General features: G+C 37.2%; 1 protein-coding gene across 1 annotated transcript in view; it reads left to right on the top strand.

Moving 5' to 3' along the window:
• The window catches only part of LOC121942504 (protein diaphanous homolog 3-like), a 215,845-nt gene that overhangs the window by 46,204 nt on the left and 153,141 nt on the right, over positions 1-16,500 (top strand). Inside the window, 9 exon segments of the mRNA XM_042485728.1 lie at positions 964-1,074; positions 1,567-1,685; positions 3,208-3,324; positions 8,692-8,810; positions 8,899-8,963; positions 9,866-9,970; positions 12,995-13,138; positions 13,140-13,319; positions 16,035-16,149. Of these exon segments, the coding sequence (XP_042341662.1) occupies positions 964-1,074; positions 1,567-1,685; positions 3,208-3,324; positions 8,692-8,810; positions 8,899-8,963; positions 9,866-9,970; positions 12,995-13,138; positions 13,140-13,319; positions 16,035-16,149 (1,075 nt within the window).

Raw genomic sequence — 16,500 nt, 5'->3', positions numbered from 1 at the left:
AGTAAATGTACAAATATGAATTATTAAAATGTATGATGAGCTGGAATCACATTATAGACTTCAAACGCTTACAAAACATCTATATTGTGATGTTTTACTCATGAAAAATGGTGTAAAGCATTGCAGTGATCTTTCTTGCTCCCCCTTTGTCTCTTGTCATTGATTATGTGTCTCCAGCAAGTTTCAACTTCACGCGCATTGATTTTACTTAAAATGAATTTGTGTACTGAAACCAAAGGATGTGAGGATAGTAGGAAATCATTCAAATAATTGTTGTGATCTTAAATATAACACTAGCATTGTTTTCTTGACGGCCATTTGTCCCCAGTCACATCAAGGCAAAGATTTTGTGACACTTTGCAATGCTACCTATCTGCATTACAATATAAAAATGTCACTTTGAAGACAGGTAATTACTAAGCTTAAGTGCCAGGACTAAAAAGGCCATGCCATCCAATTGACAATGAACCTGAAAACATCTGAATATCCTTCCTTGGCTCTAGCATTGCCATACCTTCTTTTCACACATGAGCGGATTGCTTTACTGATCAATAATTGATTTTTCTGTCTGTGTTTGCCCGGCTAGTTGAAGAGTCACAGGATGCGGCGGTCCCTTTGCAGTAAACCGAACTCATAGGGGAGTGAAAAACAGCTTCCAAAAGAGCGAGTTTGCCCTTAAATTGACTGTTAGTTAGTTTTGTGTGTGCGGGTCTGCAGTTGTTCCATTAATATTAAAATCACCCCCCCCCCCCAGTTGGTGACTGGAGAAAATAGACATGCATTAGTTATGGTCCTCTGCTTCCAAGGGACATAACTCATTTAGAATGCATGCCGGCATGCTTTTCATCAACTTCTGGAAGAAGAAGTCCGTCGTCTTCTTCTCTGCTTCTCTCTCTCACTCTTCTCTCTCTCTCCCCTGTCTCTCTCCCTCTCCCTTTGTTCCATGTACCCTTCATGTTGCAGGTGGCATGCATGCAGCTCATCAATGCACTGGTAACATCCCCTGATGAGCTGGACTTCAGGCTGCACATCAGGAATGAATTTATGCGCTGTGGCCTGAAAGAGATATTGCCGGTAAGCACAACGCACACACATACACACATAATATAAACTCATGCTCACCTTGTATTAATATTTAAATGAGTTGTCCACTTCAGTGAAATATTGTTAATTTATGAAACACAGAGAAGAGTTTGCACATCCTCTGTCTGTGCCAGCACCCAGAAACCAATGAAGTTTCTAGTGCTCTGGCTAATAATCTTCCTACTGGCTTTTATACCATCTTCCTAACATGCTTATCTGTTGTAAACATTGCTACTGTAAGTGCCAAGAAAACAAATAAATTAAAATGAGGAGCCGGTCCTCACACCTGTTTATCATGATGAGTAATAACGTTTAAAACAAGCTCTTCGTTGTTACTGTGGCTTGATGCTTCCTTTTTGGTGCTTATGTCAGACAGGGTCTTAAAGCCTTTCTCTGATTTATTTTGCTTAATTCTCTTTTATTGTTAATCTTTTTTAAATCTGTTTTACCTTTTCTTCTTTTTCTGCCTTAATCCATCTGTAGCAACTGACAACTATCAGGAATGAGGCCCTTGACATTCAGCTGAAGGTGTTTGAGGAGCACAAAGAGGAGGACATGATAGAGTTCTCTCACAGACTGGAAGACATCAAGAGCGAGCTGGAATATCCTTATCATTATTACAAATAGACACATGTTGCACAAGACCCCTTTTACACCTTGCATTAAAATGTGTTTTTGGTGATCGGATTGCAGTTGGATGGTGCTTGATGAAAATAATGGTAAATGCACCCTAAATGCATTGAGGGACGATTGTGATTTGATCTGCGAAACCACCTTCGCAGGTGGTCAGGGACGCATCAGTACCACATTGCAATTGCATTTCCAATCCAAATACAACAACTACGTGGGTGGAAATATGTAATAGGGTGAAACTGTTCCAAATCAGAGAGGTAGTGGAGGCTCTTCCTCACCAGATGCTGAAGCTGCAGGGTGCACGATAGTCTGTCTCTCATCTGTGGTGTCTCCCTCATTTGTGATGTATTCTTCCTGTTGATCACAGTTTCTACTATTAGGTTGGCCTATTTCATCCCCATTGACCTCGCTGTTGCCAAATCTCCAAATCTTGATAGACTGATAGACTCTCATATATACCAAAGAAAACTGTGGACCAGTAAAGATTTTCTTAAGAAATATTTTTGTTTTTTAACAGCTATATTTCCTCTACAATGCAGACAGTATCATGATGTGCACCCTATGAAATTGTAATTTAATTTATTTTTTTTAATTCTTACCAGCAGGGTGTATGTAGGTCCTATAGGTTCTATAAAAAGTATACATATGAAAATAAGATAATATAAAAAGTAAATATCAATCAATGGATTCAAATACCAAATTATAAATCATATTAAGCCTTAAAAGTCATTGAATAGTCTAATATTTGAATTTGTGAGGTCTCGATTTCCACAAACATTTTATCTAATTTAATTTATCCATCTTTCAATTACTTTCTGTCCAAATGATTCATGTTTTTTTGTGAAAATTCCACATTTCTGATGTTACAAAACTTGCCACTAAACCTTATACTGTCTTTTTACTTTATACTTGCACTTACCTGTTGGCAAAATGTAGATCAAACTAACTCACTCTAATAATCATATTCTTACATACACATACCCCTGAAATGTCACTATATATATTACTTTTATACTTACCTGCAATGCTTAAATTAGAACGAAAAGATGATTGATCCAAAACTCAGTCTTTGACTAAAAATTACGTTGAAACGGTCATTAAAAAATTCAATTTAAGTGTCTGATACCTGTCGACACACTGTATCATATAACATAGTTGTGAACAGGTCTGGTTTGAGGTGGACAGAGCATTCTGATCTCAATAGGATTTACATTACACATTAAATGTAATCAGGACAAAGATTTAATCTGGATACAAGACACATTTTAATACAAGGTGTAAAGGGGATCTAAGTTTTCTTTTTCAATGTCTGTGTCTTATAAATGTGGCTAACGTACAGTACATTTGAAATGTTCTTGGCATCCAGCTGAGGTCAGTTATTCTCGAAAATTACGTAAGTCTTTCGTTTTTCTTCTTTATTTCAGTAGCCTCTACTTTTTTATGTGAAAATACAGTGCTTCAGTTTACGTTCAATTCCTTGACTCTCTGTACTGATGTGGGTGATGTGTTCAGCATTGTGCAGAGCATGGTGAAGGACAGCAGTGCAGAGCCCTATTTCCTCTCTATACTGCAGCACCTGATGCTGATTCGCAATGACTACTTGGTCAGGTAAAAACGAGCAGCACACATGTACACACAGAACATTATTTATCTAATGTACAACACAGCATTTTATTCCCTTCGTGTCTCCCTGTATGTTTGTGAGTTTGTCTTTCGGCAATTTTTATTTGTTTTAATAAGCTCTATGCATTAGCTTGAGAGCAGAGTGCTTTGACTCTGGTCAGAGGTGTACAGAAATATAACTTAATGATGATGACGGACATACAGCATTTTAATGTCTCATCTTAGCCAAATACACAGACAGAAGCAAAGGTTTGAGCAGCTTTTGAACGCTGGTAATGATGTCGACTGCTGAAGAGCTTATGTTTTGCGGAGGTCTCACTCCTTCTGCCTTAAACCCTCTCAATGACATTGGCTAACAAAGAGAATGCTGTCTCTTTCATCTCTAGTCCATCTATAGCAGCCATGGCTCCAGAGTATATCTCATCTCCTATTAATGGTACTTTTCAAAGGCTTATTTTATGTTGGTTCACTCACAGCTGGGTGTGAGTTAAACCTTGGCTTGATCAAAAGATGGAGCTCTAATCTGAAGAATATGAAATGCATCACCTGCAGTTTTCTCTCCCACCCAAAAACAACACCTAAAGTGTCTGGCACTCTACTCTGCCACGGCCTGATTAGTTCTCTTCATCTAAAAGCATTATGAAATGTTAACTTTGGTGTTATGACTGCCAACATCACTGCTATCTATTTTGTAAGCATTACTAACAGCAGGAGAATATTACTGTACACACGAAACCCCCACACCACCCTCCACATGTTCAGTTCTCACTAACAATGGCACGTCTAGACCACAGAATCTCTTTTTTTATCTTTTGGAAGCTGAATCAGCTGAAGCTCATAAAGAACAGTAACAGTTATATAATTTATGCTTTAATAGTGGACAACAATTCAGTATTAGATTTTATTGCCTGTCACTTGCTGAAACAATTAGTCAATTGACCAGTCACTAAACCCCTCAAACGAAAAATTGAATAATAACAATAAAAGCAATAATAGCTCAATAAGAAGGCATGGCAGGTCTGTCAATTTTGGGATTTCTCCATATGCTCCATTAAGAACAATACTCCACCTATAAAGTGTGTAGAAAGTGGTATCTTTTCTTTTTAAGCCTGTTCAAAACCAAAAATACAAAAGAACAAAAAGTTTAAAGGGGGTAAATGCAGAATTCAGGGCATATCAGTTGTCTGTATTCGGTTCAAAACATAGGAGGTAAAGGAGCAGCTACCAAAGCTAAACAACTGCAACGACACACACACACAAGCGCACGCACACACACACACACACACACACACACACACACACACACACACACACACACACACACACACACACACAGGAAGTATGATTTAATTCTCTGCTGAGAATACCTTTAGTCCACTATCTCTTTTCATAGCCAGTAGTGGTTTGCATCTATATTAGTGCTCTGATTGTTACATACAGACCCTTTAAGGAATTAATACGTTTTTCTGCTCTAATGTAAGCTGTTAACATTAGCATAACCAAGGAATGACTTACTATCTACAAAGGTAACTGACCTAGAGGCACTTGAGGGCTAAGAGGCACTTCATACTTTGTGGGATTATACGTTACCTTAAAAAAAGAAAAAAAAAAAGAAAAAAAGCTCTGTTTGTGATAGTGCATTCACTTTATAACTGTAACCTTATTTTCCCACTGTGTTGAAGTCAGTCCTGGCTACGTAAAGTCAATGGCTTTCACCTGCTCTTAACTGGGTTTGAGGACTCCAGCAACTCATTAACCAAGATAGGATTATGGATGTTGAACAAATAATTTTGTCCTCATCCTAAAAGCCTTTTCTTTTGAAGGCATCTTGTGTAGAACCATAAATTGTTTCACAATGTGTTATTGTATTGATTATTTTTTTAACAGCTCTACAATTATTTGCTCATGTCACAATGTCTGCCGCGATACGCCTGCCACTGATATGAGAAATTATCAGAAAATATTCTCGTTGTCTTTTTCTTGCCTACTTGCCATTATGTGGGTTTCCACACAAAAAAATCGAAAAAACACAATTGCAAGATGAGTGTTTCCGTAGAGTGATGTTATGCGACTTCTTCCACGATGTTACGTGACTTTCCTCTCGCGATAAAATTCCAACAACCATGGCAATGGATGTCCAAAACATTGGCAGGTTTATTTCTATTGCAGCCACTCAATAAAGCCAATCTAATATCGCCGTCATTTCTTTGTCTCATTTAAGAATTAAGAAGATCTTGGTCTCTTCCTCCATTCACACATACAGAGTCATGTTTTGTAGAATGTCATGTGACTTTGTACTTTTTCTTCTTCTTTGGGTTTAATGGTGGTTGGCATCCAGAAAGTCGCATTACCGCCCCCCGGTGTTACACATCATATGAGCTATAAAAGTGAAAAAAAAGTGTTTCCATTGCACTTTTGAGAAACATGGATTTTTCAAATTGCCTGAAATACCACCTCATGCGTGCGTAAAACCTTTTTTTTTTTTTTTAATTGATGTGTTTCCATTAGGCATATCTTACATTTGTATTTTCAATTTGTGCAATTTGAGTGTTAATGGAAACCTGCCTATTTTCTGTCTGGCCCTAGGCTGCTAATACTGTTTTAATGTTTAGGAGGGTGGTGTAATTGCACTGAAATAATAACATTCATGCCATGGTAATAAAATTAGGGTGTATCTTAAAGATGACAATATCTCTTGTAATTTTTCCCTTTGCATTAATAATAATGGGTCATTGACCATTGAGTTGATATATCTGATCAATGGATCATTAAACCCCTAGTACTGTGTTAAAAGATGAAGAGTAGAGTATAAATCTGACCTCTGTTGTGCTTTTTCAAGTGGGAAAGTTTATGGCATTGGAAATTATGATAGCCACACTTACATTTTATGGCCTATTTGACTATTAAATTACTAAAAATATCATCAATGTATTGAAAATCAAAATAAATATTACAATTGTCAGGCAAGCAAGATCTCTCTTGATCTTCTGGTTTGAGGTAACCAATCTTTTAGTGCAAAAACACATCTATACATTCACAGCATTTTTATTATACACGAGTATTGGGACTAAAGTTGGCAACAACTTTTGTTTTTCAGTTCCAGTTGTCATCTTTTCTTTATGAGCAAGTGGAGTCCTGAAGGCAAATCACTAGAACACAACCCTGTACGGACTGTAAATATTAATGATTTTTAAAAATGTGAAATTTAAAAAAGGCACAGTTAATGCTGTAATTATATATGTTTTCCTCTTATTGTCATACCTTATAGTTTGGCACTTCATACTGTTTTTAGTTGTCTTCAAGCATTCTTACTTTTGAATACATTTGCAACTTTTCCTCAGGCAGTTCTGTACCCTTGATATAATTAATTTTCACCACTGGCACATGAGACGTCATATCTGAATGTGATCCTTTAATGCACTGCATGTCTCCTGACTGACTGGTGGAGTGATCTTTATTTAATTCTTGTTATCCTTGATGTCAAGAATATACAGTCCCCTTTTACACCGAGGTTCCAAAGTCACTGAAAAATGAAAGCACAAGAGCAGCTTGACTGACAACATGCCTTATTCCATTTGGTTGTTAATGTTTTCATCTTCTTTCAAACAATGATTCCATCATTCAGCTCACCTTCATACACATGGTATTCATATGATCACTTCAAGTCTCATTTTGTAGGAAGAGTTGCAAAGCAGTGTCCCTGTTTATAAGTCTTAAAGTATTACTTAATGATTTGGTGTAGAAGGGATTTGGACTCTCAGCGGCATTGTTGTAAGATAATGAGCAGATCAAACCGACACTTTCCCTTTAACTTGCAATAACACTGTGGCTCCCAGCCTTGCGTGTCATCTGTTGTTGCATTATAGTATCTCCTTGTGCTTATTGTGGTTGTTCTGCGATCAATGCTTTCAACAGAGCCATTTGAAACAATTTAACTGCAATTACTCAGCAACTGCTAATAGGCTGCTATGTATTCCCCATTGTTCAGTACCACCAAAACAGTCGTTATTAAGATGTAAGTGCTGTATAAATGAATGTTTTTAAGTTTGAGTTCTAAAGAAACCAAAAGACCCTTAACTTGTGTAACATATTGTAACATAATGGCCATAGTGCAGTCCCAAGATACAGTTAGCATTTTTTATATATTATCAGTGAAAGTTTACATAATGTTAAATAAATGTTTTTATTTGCAGTATCTTTCATCGAATACGTACAGTTTATCTGTTTACTGCAAATTTAATTTCTGTCCATCTCCTGTCTTCTGTTTTCTTAATTTTCCTGTCCATCTCCCTTCCCCTTTTAGTGTAATGTTCACTCATTTCCTTCTGAATATCTGGGACTGTGGTGGAAATTGGGGTTATGTGTTAGAAAAAGATGTGTAAGAACTTGTGTCAACAGCATTAATGATATTGTTTGAGCATGTAAAATGTATTGTGATGCTCTGTCAGCTCAAATTGCACCTGTTCTTTAAACATTAGGCTTTGATTTGACTCACTAATTCATGATGATGGTAAGTAGCACCGACATAGAGCCTCCTGTTATGTTTAGAATCGCTGATATCTATCATGAAGGACTGTGGGTGCACAGGCATACCTGTAGAAGTTGTTGGGATGTGCCACATTTCCTTTATGCCCTCTCACTAACCCTGCAGTTTCCTGCAGAGGGTTCAGTTCCTCTCACACATGAAGCTGTGTACATGTAAGCTCTTGTAGAAATGCATACACACGACTGTAGGGCTGGGCAATATATCGATACTGTATCAATGTCATGATATGAAACTAAATATTGTCTCAAATTTTTGGGTATCACAAGTATTTTTCTAATTTAAAGGTTGCCTTAGAGTAATGTGATGGAATTAGCTAGACTGTTCTAGCAGTTATATTATTTCCCGTTATCCACAGTACTGTGGGAATATTCATGTTCAATATTATAATTTATTTATTTTTAAAATTCTTATAAAATTTACGAAAGAGGTAGATTTTGTCTTAAGTATTCACCTCCTCCTACTCTTTTTTGGACATAAAATACTTATGTTGTTTACTGTATTTATCTGCTGGATGTTGTTTTCGTACTTATTTTTTTATTTTTTATTTTGTTATTATTTGCATGTTCAAAATATAATCTAAATTATTTATCAAAACTCTCATTAAGTGAACAAGCAACAATAGTCAACACTACAATATCAACAGATTAGCTATTTTGAAATTTCTGATCAAAAATATCAGGATGCTTGAATTCTTCTATATTGCCCAGTCCCTTATTACAGATTTTTTAAAAAATGAAATTAAATCAGTTAAGATTATGTTTTTTTTCCCCACTCTGTCTTTTTGTCTTACTCATCCTGACTCTCAGGCCCCAGTATTTTAAGATCATTGAGGAGTGTGTGTCTCAAATTGTGCTGCACCGTAGTGGCACTGACCCAGACTTTAGTTACCGCAAGCGCCTGGATGTGGACTTCAGCCATCTTTTAGGCAAGTCACACACTCTTTGGAGTTGATTTGCATTACATTTATTTCAAGAAGACAAAAAAATGATTTTCACTCTGTTTTTTGTGTTCAGAGGTGTGTGTAGAAAAGGCTCGAACGGAGGAGTATGAACAAAGAGCTTCAGAACTCGCACAGAAGGCAAGTATTGACAAAAAACTTAGAACTTAGATTTTCATCCTGCAACATTTCCAAAAAAGCACCTGGCTAAAACAAAGCCCACTAAGGCATTTTTTCTAATTTGTTCTATAAAATAGCATCTGCTTAGATAAACATTAACAAAACATTAACTGTGAAGTAGCATAACAGTGACAATTCCTGGGGGCGTGTTTTAAAACAATAATGAAAGATTATACCAGTATCTTGAGAGCCAAACATACTGTAAATTTATAGTCATCACTTCTCAACCTTACCTTAACATATTACAAATAGAAATCAAACATTTTTGTGATGAATATAAAGTCTTTGTTGTTTAACAGATGTCTATGTGCTCACATTGCAAAAAAACATCGATGTAGTAAAACTTGTTCCTATATCGCTGTAGAAAACTTAAGCTACTGCATGACGGTTTATCTTTTTATGTTGGTAACAGATGAGAAAAAAGCTTGCAAATGTATCTTACTATGTCAAATTTGATCAAAACGTAAGCTTTATAAAGTACTGTCGAAACGCACGCACAATTGGACACAAGCTTGTGAAATATGTGAGGTCAAATGAATTGGTTGCTGTGATTAATTTAAGTCAGCGTAGCAGCAGGTTGTGGATCCTAATGAAAAGGATGGGCTCACTGATTGGCATGTGTGTATGGTGCTTAAAAGGTTTTATTAATGCATGAGTGTTTGGCAAAAGGTTGAAATTCAATCAGTAAATGAACGTAATCAAGGTGAAATGAATGTTGATTACATGTAATGATCAACACATACATACAATCACACTATTGGACTAATACAATTTTAGCGAATACGGCTCATGTTCATTCCTAGTTACATTAATTTAACATCAGCGTGTGCTTGTTTGTAATTTGGATGTGTTTCTTTCTTCAGTTTGACGAGGAGTTTTTGAGCAGACAGGAGGCACAAGCTCAGCTGGTTAAGTGTGAAGAAAACATAGCCGAACTCCAAGCAGAGCTGCAGGCCTTCAGATCCCAGGTAAATAGCCTGCATATCTTGGTTTTAAATCTTGGTTTAATGTCCTGTTTTTGTAATTTGTGTATATACTTAAAAGTGGCAGTGTGTGGGATTCAGTGACATCTAGTTGTGAGGATTGCAGATTTCAACCAGCTGAAACTTTTCTCCTGTGCCAAGACTCCCGGTTAGGATTCCTTTAGTGTTCATTGTTCTGGAGGCTTTTACTGGGAGCTTTATTATCTGCAGAGGTTTTCTCAAAACAAACAGACCTGTTGATTTGAAAAGGTAAAAACACTGAATAAAGCAGTTTCACATTAAAAATCTAATTTTCTCCAATGCTGTCTGGCATGTCGTCAGAGGGGAAGCTAGTCCAGAAACCGCTAATGTGTGCTCAACCTTTTTCTTTGATAACTTAACATCCAGACGTTCAGGAGGTTTTTAACAGGAGCTGCAATTCCACAGAGGTCCTTTCCCCTCCAAAACAAACAGACCTGGTGATTTGAAACGATAAAAACACTAAATTAGGAAGTTCCACCTGAAAAAGAAATCTGTGTTTTTCCTATGCTGCTCATTTTGAAGAGGCTGTTTATTATGGTGACAAAATAGCGAAATTGTGAATGGCCCTACATAGAGCCAGCGCTTGGTTTGTCTGCTCTGGGCTCATTTAAAGGTAACAGAAATACAACAATTTGTATTCTCAGGTGACTATACACTAAAGAAACGTACTTATTATATATTTTCTATATTTTATTATATAAATTCCCCTTAATCCTACACTGGACCTTTAAGGAGTGTGAGACATGAGAAAACACTGTTTGACTACTCAACAAACCCTTATAAATCTAGCAAAGCATTGCAATGCAACTTTATTTTCTTACTTTCCATTTTGAAATGTTCTTGTTACTTTGGGGTGTGGGATGGAGGGGTGGTGGTGGGGGGGTTTATCCACTGGAGCCTGCAGTTTGGGTTGACATGCCGGCTTCTCTTCTGGCTAGCTGACACTAAGTCTAATGAGAACACTGACCAGTCCTCCATGTTGGCCATTTTGGATTCTCTGATCTTTATCCCATAAGAGGAAATTGTTCTAAAAGCAATTTATTCTGACAACCCCCTTCAACCTCACTACTGGGCCTCTCCTCACCCCCCCCCACACTCCAGAGAGTTGCTCCCACGCCCTGGCACTGCAAGATAACTACACGCTCAGAGAGGAGAGCAGAACTTCCTTTTTATTTTCCCGATAATTTTTCAATTTGAGTGAGCAAACACAGAGCGAATACTCAAATAGTACCTTGGTTCAAGTGACGGCGGTACATTTAGCCAATGTGAATACATACACACACACTTTTGTCCCACCGTCTTTGTCTGTGTCAGTCCAACTCTTGCCAACACGCGCGCTCGCTCACTTGTTAATTCATCAAAAGGAGTGCTTCCCTCCAGAGGCGGTGGCAGAGCAAAGGGCCCAGGGCTGACCTTTAGTGTGCGTCTTTAATCTAAAACTGGTGCATGGATCAATAAGCCATTTGCTCCGTATGATACAATTTACGAAACTTTGTAGCCCCGGATTTGATTTTCAGCTTTGGAAAAAAAACAAATTATTGTGGTTAGGTTCTGGACAGAATCTGGACTGTTTATGAGCATTTGGCCTCTGCTGGATGGTTGAGAGAACACGCCTCCGTTATCCGTAGCACAGTAGTATTAGACAAGAAAGCATACTGTGCTGCACACTCGGCAGATGCTGTAATTTGTCTGCTTCCACTTTTTTTCACTCCAGTTTGAGTCTTGTGTCTGTTTTTTCCTTGCAATGTGGATTCACTGTTTGTTTGTTTTTTTTTGGGGAAGGGTTTCTTGAGTACTGCTTCACAACTCTGCAAAAAACCCACTAGTAACCAACAACTAATTCTGTAATTGAGCAATATTCGCTGGAGCCAAGCCAAGCCAAGCCAAGCCAAGCCAAAAAAAAAAAAAAAAAAATACAGCTACTGCAGCTTATTATTTCACCTTCTTACAGATTGAAAACAGGATTTATACCTAGCTTCATAAATGCTGTGAAAAGGCAATTAAATTTGAAGGCTAGATTAGTTGTTATATAAATCAATAATTAAATTAAGATTTGAAAAGGGGTCCACGCTATTGCCCAGATGAAGGAATATGAGAGAGATTATACTGCATTTACTTAGATTTTTAGTTTTTGCAGTACATTCACACAGTTCCACACATTAACACCTGTCTATTACAAACCATAGGGTTATTTGTTGGTCACTGAGCTTCAACAAAGCAGTTAAAAAATAATGCGCAGTCGTATTATCTTTTCATTATGAATAAATCCCCTGAGGAGACCAAAATCAAGAATTACTTCATTTTAGTAACAATTATCATCATCAGTGAAACAGTCAGCCCTTATTGATGGGCACTGAAAGCCTAAATAAGTTTCACTTTCAGTCTTTGTTGGAAAGGGCTGATGACAAGGTAATGCAATGTGTTGTAGAAACACTGAGCATATGACTGGATACACGAGACTTGAATTATACTGCATGAGTTGTGTGAGAAATGGTAAATAGATGTTTTAATATAGTTTTGCTGTATGCGGTCCCCAATGACTTCAATTTGATCAACAATATTTGATGTTAAGGGAATTTTTGTCCACCTGTGCCATGTTAGAAAAGGTTCCCATGAATTCAATGTAACACTGGGCGAATAGTTGATATGGAAAAGTGGTCATTTGGGGGTTGAAGCATTCCTTTAAGGTAAAGTGTTTTATGCTTTGGCTTTGAATAATATTTTTCAATTAAATAAACTGGGAGTTTGTGATTGAGATTTGTTGATAACAGTAAAAGAAATAATGTCAGCCTTGTATTTAATTGCCTAGCTCAAGAGTGACTTAATAATGTTTTATCCTTCTGGGCATTTAATTGGCAGTGTTGGTGCAAGATCATTTCTTTCATTTTAGGTTCCTGTTTGTATTTTTGATGCAGTAATTGTGTTCATTATGGTTTTGTGTTTTATGTCAATGTCCCGACATTTATATTTTTCCCCATTTCTTTTCAGTTTGGAGCTGTACCTGTGGGTCTGTCCTCCCCCCATGCCGGACGAGCGTTATCTCCCTCAGCATTAGCGTCTGGGCCTCCACCCCCTGCTCCACCACCTGGGGTGCCAGCCCCCCCCCCTCCTCCCCCTCTTCCTCCTTTACCGGGGTTGCCCTCCCCCACCCCCTCCACCTGGAGTGCCTCCTCCATTCGGTGCCCCCCCTCCACCCCCTCTAGGGTTTGGAGGTGGTCTAGGTTCCCCCACCCACAATGTGCTGCCTTATGGCCTCAGGCCAAAGAAGGAATTCAAGCCTGAGACTTCCATGAAGCGCCTCAACTGGTCCAAGGTAATACACTGCAAGCGTTTCTCATGTTTAACACCTCCATTTTCATACAATGTGGTCTAACATACAGGGTTCCTGTGGAAGCTTAAAAAGTCTGAATAGGCATTGAATCAATTTATTAAAATGTAAGGCCTGTCTTAAATCAATCTTTTAAAAGTCTTAAAATGCTTAAACCTGGGAAGTAGTACTTGTTTGAACCGTTTTTTTCTATCATAACATTAAAAAAGCTTAAAATAACGGGTTACTAAAGAAAATAGTAAAAATAATTCAACAAAGGTCTCTTGTATTAAACTCACCAAAAAGTCATGCTTTATGTTTGAATATTTATTTAAAAGATAAATAAAAATCTCCATAACCTTTAGTAACTGATGATGGTTCATGTTTTCCAATCAATATTGACTACTGCAAAATTGGTCCTAAATTGTATTCCAACTTGCATCAAAAAAGTCTGAAAAAGTATTAAATCCCACTTGCCCTCAGCAATAGGAATCTTGAATATACCACTACATAAAGGTTAAAAAAAATGCTGTGGAGTTAACCCAACACCTCAATGGCCTCACTCTCACACTTAAAGTATCACAAATGTAGAGTTTCTTTTTAGGCTAATTAATTACAGTGGATTTCAGTATATTTTTTAGGTGTATAGTCAAATAATTGTGTACAATAAAGGTGTAAAGTTGATAAATATTAAATATTACAGATTTCTATATAGAATTATTTACAGTATAAAAGGAGATATTAGAGATGCTGTCCCACTGTGCTGGATTGTAGTTAACAAAGTTTTGAACAAGAAACTTAAAATCCAGGCCAGGTATTTATAGTGTCCCTTTCCTCTGCTCTTTGTTCCTTTTGTTCCTGATGTTTATTGGCAGCTCCTGAACAGTACAGATGTGCTTTCTAAGAATTAAACAACAACTTTCTATGTCTGTGCCAAGCAAGTAATAATTGAAAATAACAGATGATCAGATGCTGTTGTCAGAGCAGCCTTCATGGTACCTCTACAGATGTTGTTCTCTGCAGAGAAATATTAGTTCACACCACAAGTGATATTGGTTTGTTGATTAATAATTTAATTACAGATGTACATCTGTACAGGTGTTCAGCAAACTCAACCATATGCTTGAAATTTCAAAGTGACATGAGGAGGATCTCTCTTATGGCACAGCTGGATGAGACCCCCACATATGGTTGTGTTTGGGACAAAGCTGTTCAGAAACTTCTCCGGTAATAAGACTTCAAACTTCCAGCTCTTGCTGAGTGGCCCAGCCAGTTTTGGAGAGTACTGACTGAACATTTTAATGATTAGAGCTCAGTGAGAAAACCGTTGGCTTTTCACTTTCTTTCTACTGTATTAGCAAACAGTTGTCAGCTTACACATATACCATCCCATTAGTGTCCCATCTCATCCCTGTGGGATCTCAAATCCAATATTCACTTTTCAGCCTGACTTTGGTCCATCAAGTCCTTAGAAAATATATAGGTTTCTTAGCTCCAGTTGCTCTGTTGTAAGCTTTGTTTATTCTTAATGCGGTGTCGCTGGCACATGGTTTTGGCCTCTAAATTTTTAAGACTAGGTACCCACTGTATGTAGAGCATTTCAAGATAGACAAGTTCAAAAGTACAACTTTCACATTACAGAAAGTGTGTTTTAAAAATATCCTGATGAGTTATTTGCTTGCAACATGTGAGGCCTCAACAATTAATTTTCAATTTTCTTAATATCTTACATGCATGTACACATAGACCTGATTGGTTTCTCACAACACTGGGCCAATAACTTAAATTAGTTTGTGTTCTGCTTCACTGGCTTAAACGTTTAAACAAATTCAGACTCTATGTTTTGGGGAATACCAATGCCCTTCAGTATTTTAGTGTGTAAAGCAAGAATAATTGATAAAAAATTGTTATCAATATTGTCTGCCTTAGTCCTGAGTTGTTTTTTTGTATTTTTGTGTCAGTTGGTTGACCATTTTGATTGAACATGTTTTTTTTAAATATTGTGGTTTTGTCATCCATGATTATGGGCTATTAATTATCTTAGTTTTAGTTGATCCAACAGAGGTTTAAGTGTGAAGGCCTTTGTGCAGTAAGTCTGCAACTTGATATCACTTTATGTTAAGGCTTTTATCTTTACAAATTCATTGTAGATTCGAGATCTGTCATCAGGGGTTTCAAAACCATCATATTTTCTGCATTTCTAGTACAGAGAGGATGTGCAGTGTAGCGATTGCTTGGGTTTGTGTATTTTCATCATACTATCCTGAAAAGCAATATATGCCGATAACTTGATACATAAAATTAAAAACATAAGGCCAATATTGAACTCTACTTCACCTCAGCTGCTGTTCAGGATCACATGGAGCATGGTGCGCAGTGTTTGTTTGTGCCTAACTACAGTATTCAAAGGGAAACAAAAAAGAGAAAAAAATAAAAATAAAAAGTGTGCTAACTCCTCCACAGTAAGTTAAGCTTACTGTAGGTACTGTGCAAAGGTTAACAAGAATGTTCCAAATATTCACAATTGGCAACGTAACAGTTCTAACATATTTACTTTGGGAACTGACAGGAAGTTAATTTGGAATAGTCTTTTGAAGCTTTAAAATATGACTAATATCTGATTCAAAGGATGTCTTTTCATTATATTGACATTTCCCTCTGTGCCCTCTATGATCTGTAAAATAATAAACTATGTGCTGAACTGTGGATGTTTGTTTTCAGATTCGTCCCCAGGAAATGTCAGAGGGCTGTTTCTGGGTGCGGGCTGATGAGAACCAATATGCGAAACCAGAATTACTCTGCAGAGTTGCTCTCACTTTTGGTTCACAAAGAACAGGTCAGATTCTCACTTATTTTCTTTTTTTACACACTCAATTTATTTAATGTCCATCTACCTGACTGCTGCACATTTATTCTGAGACAGTTTCGTTGTCTTATGTTAAAGTTATTATATTTCTTGAGCAGCAAGCTTTAATTTACAGAAACCTGTCACTTCTAAGTGTACTTTTATTATTCTGTACAATACGTTTTTGCTCAGCACATACTCTTTTTTTCTCCCTTCTACACATTCTCTCTGTCGCCGTGTCCCAAGTCTCTGGCTCATGACTGTGGCACACTTGCTTAAATATTCAGTGTGGTGCTACGGAAGAAAATAGCAGGGTTTCTTATTGGAGCTTGTATAGTTAAA

Source organism: Plectropomus leopardus, chromosome 1 (assembly GCF_008729295.1).
Source record: "Plectropomus leopardus isolate mb chromosome 1, YSFRI_Pleo_2.0, whole genome shotgun sequence".
Lineage (NCBI taxonomy): Eukaryota > Metazoa > Chordata > Actinopteri > Perciformes > Serranidae > Plectropomus > Plectropomus leopardus.
This window is presented reverse-complemented; position numbering and strand designations above follow the sequence as displayed.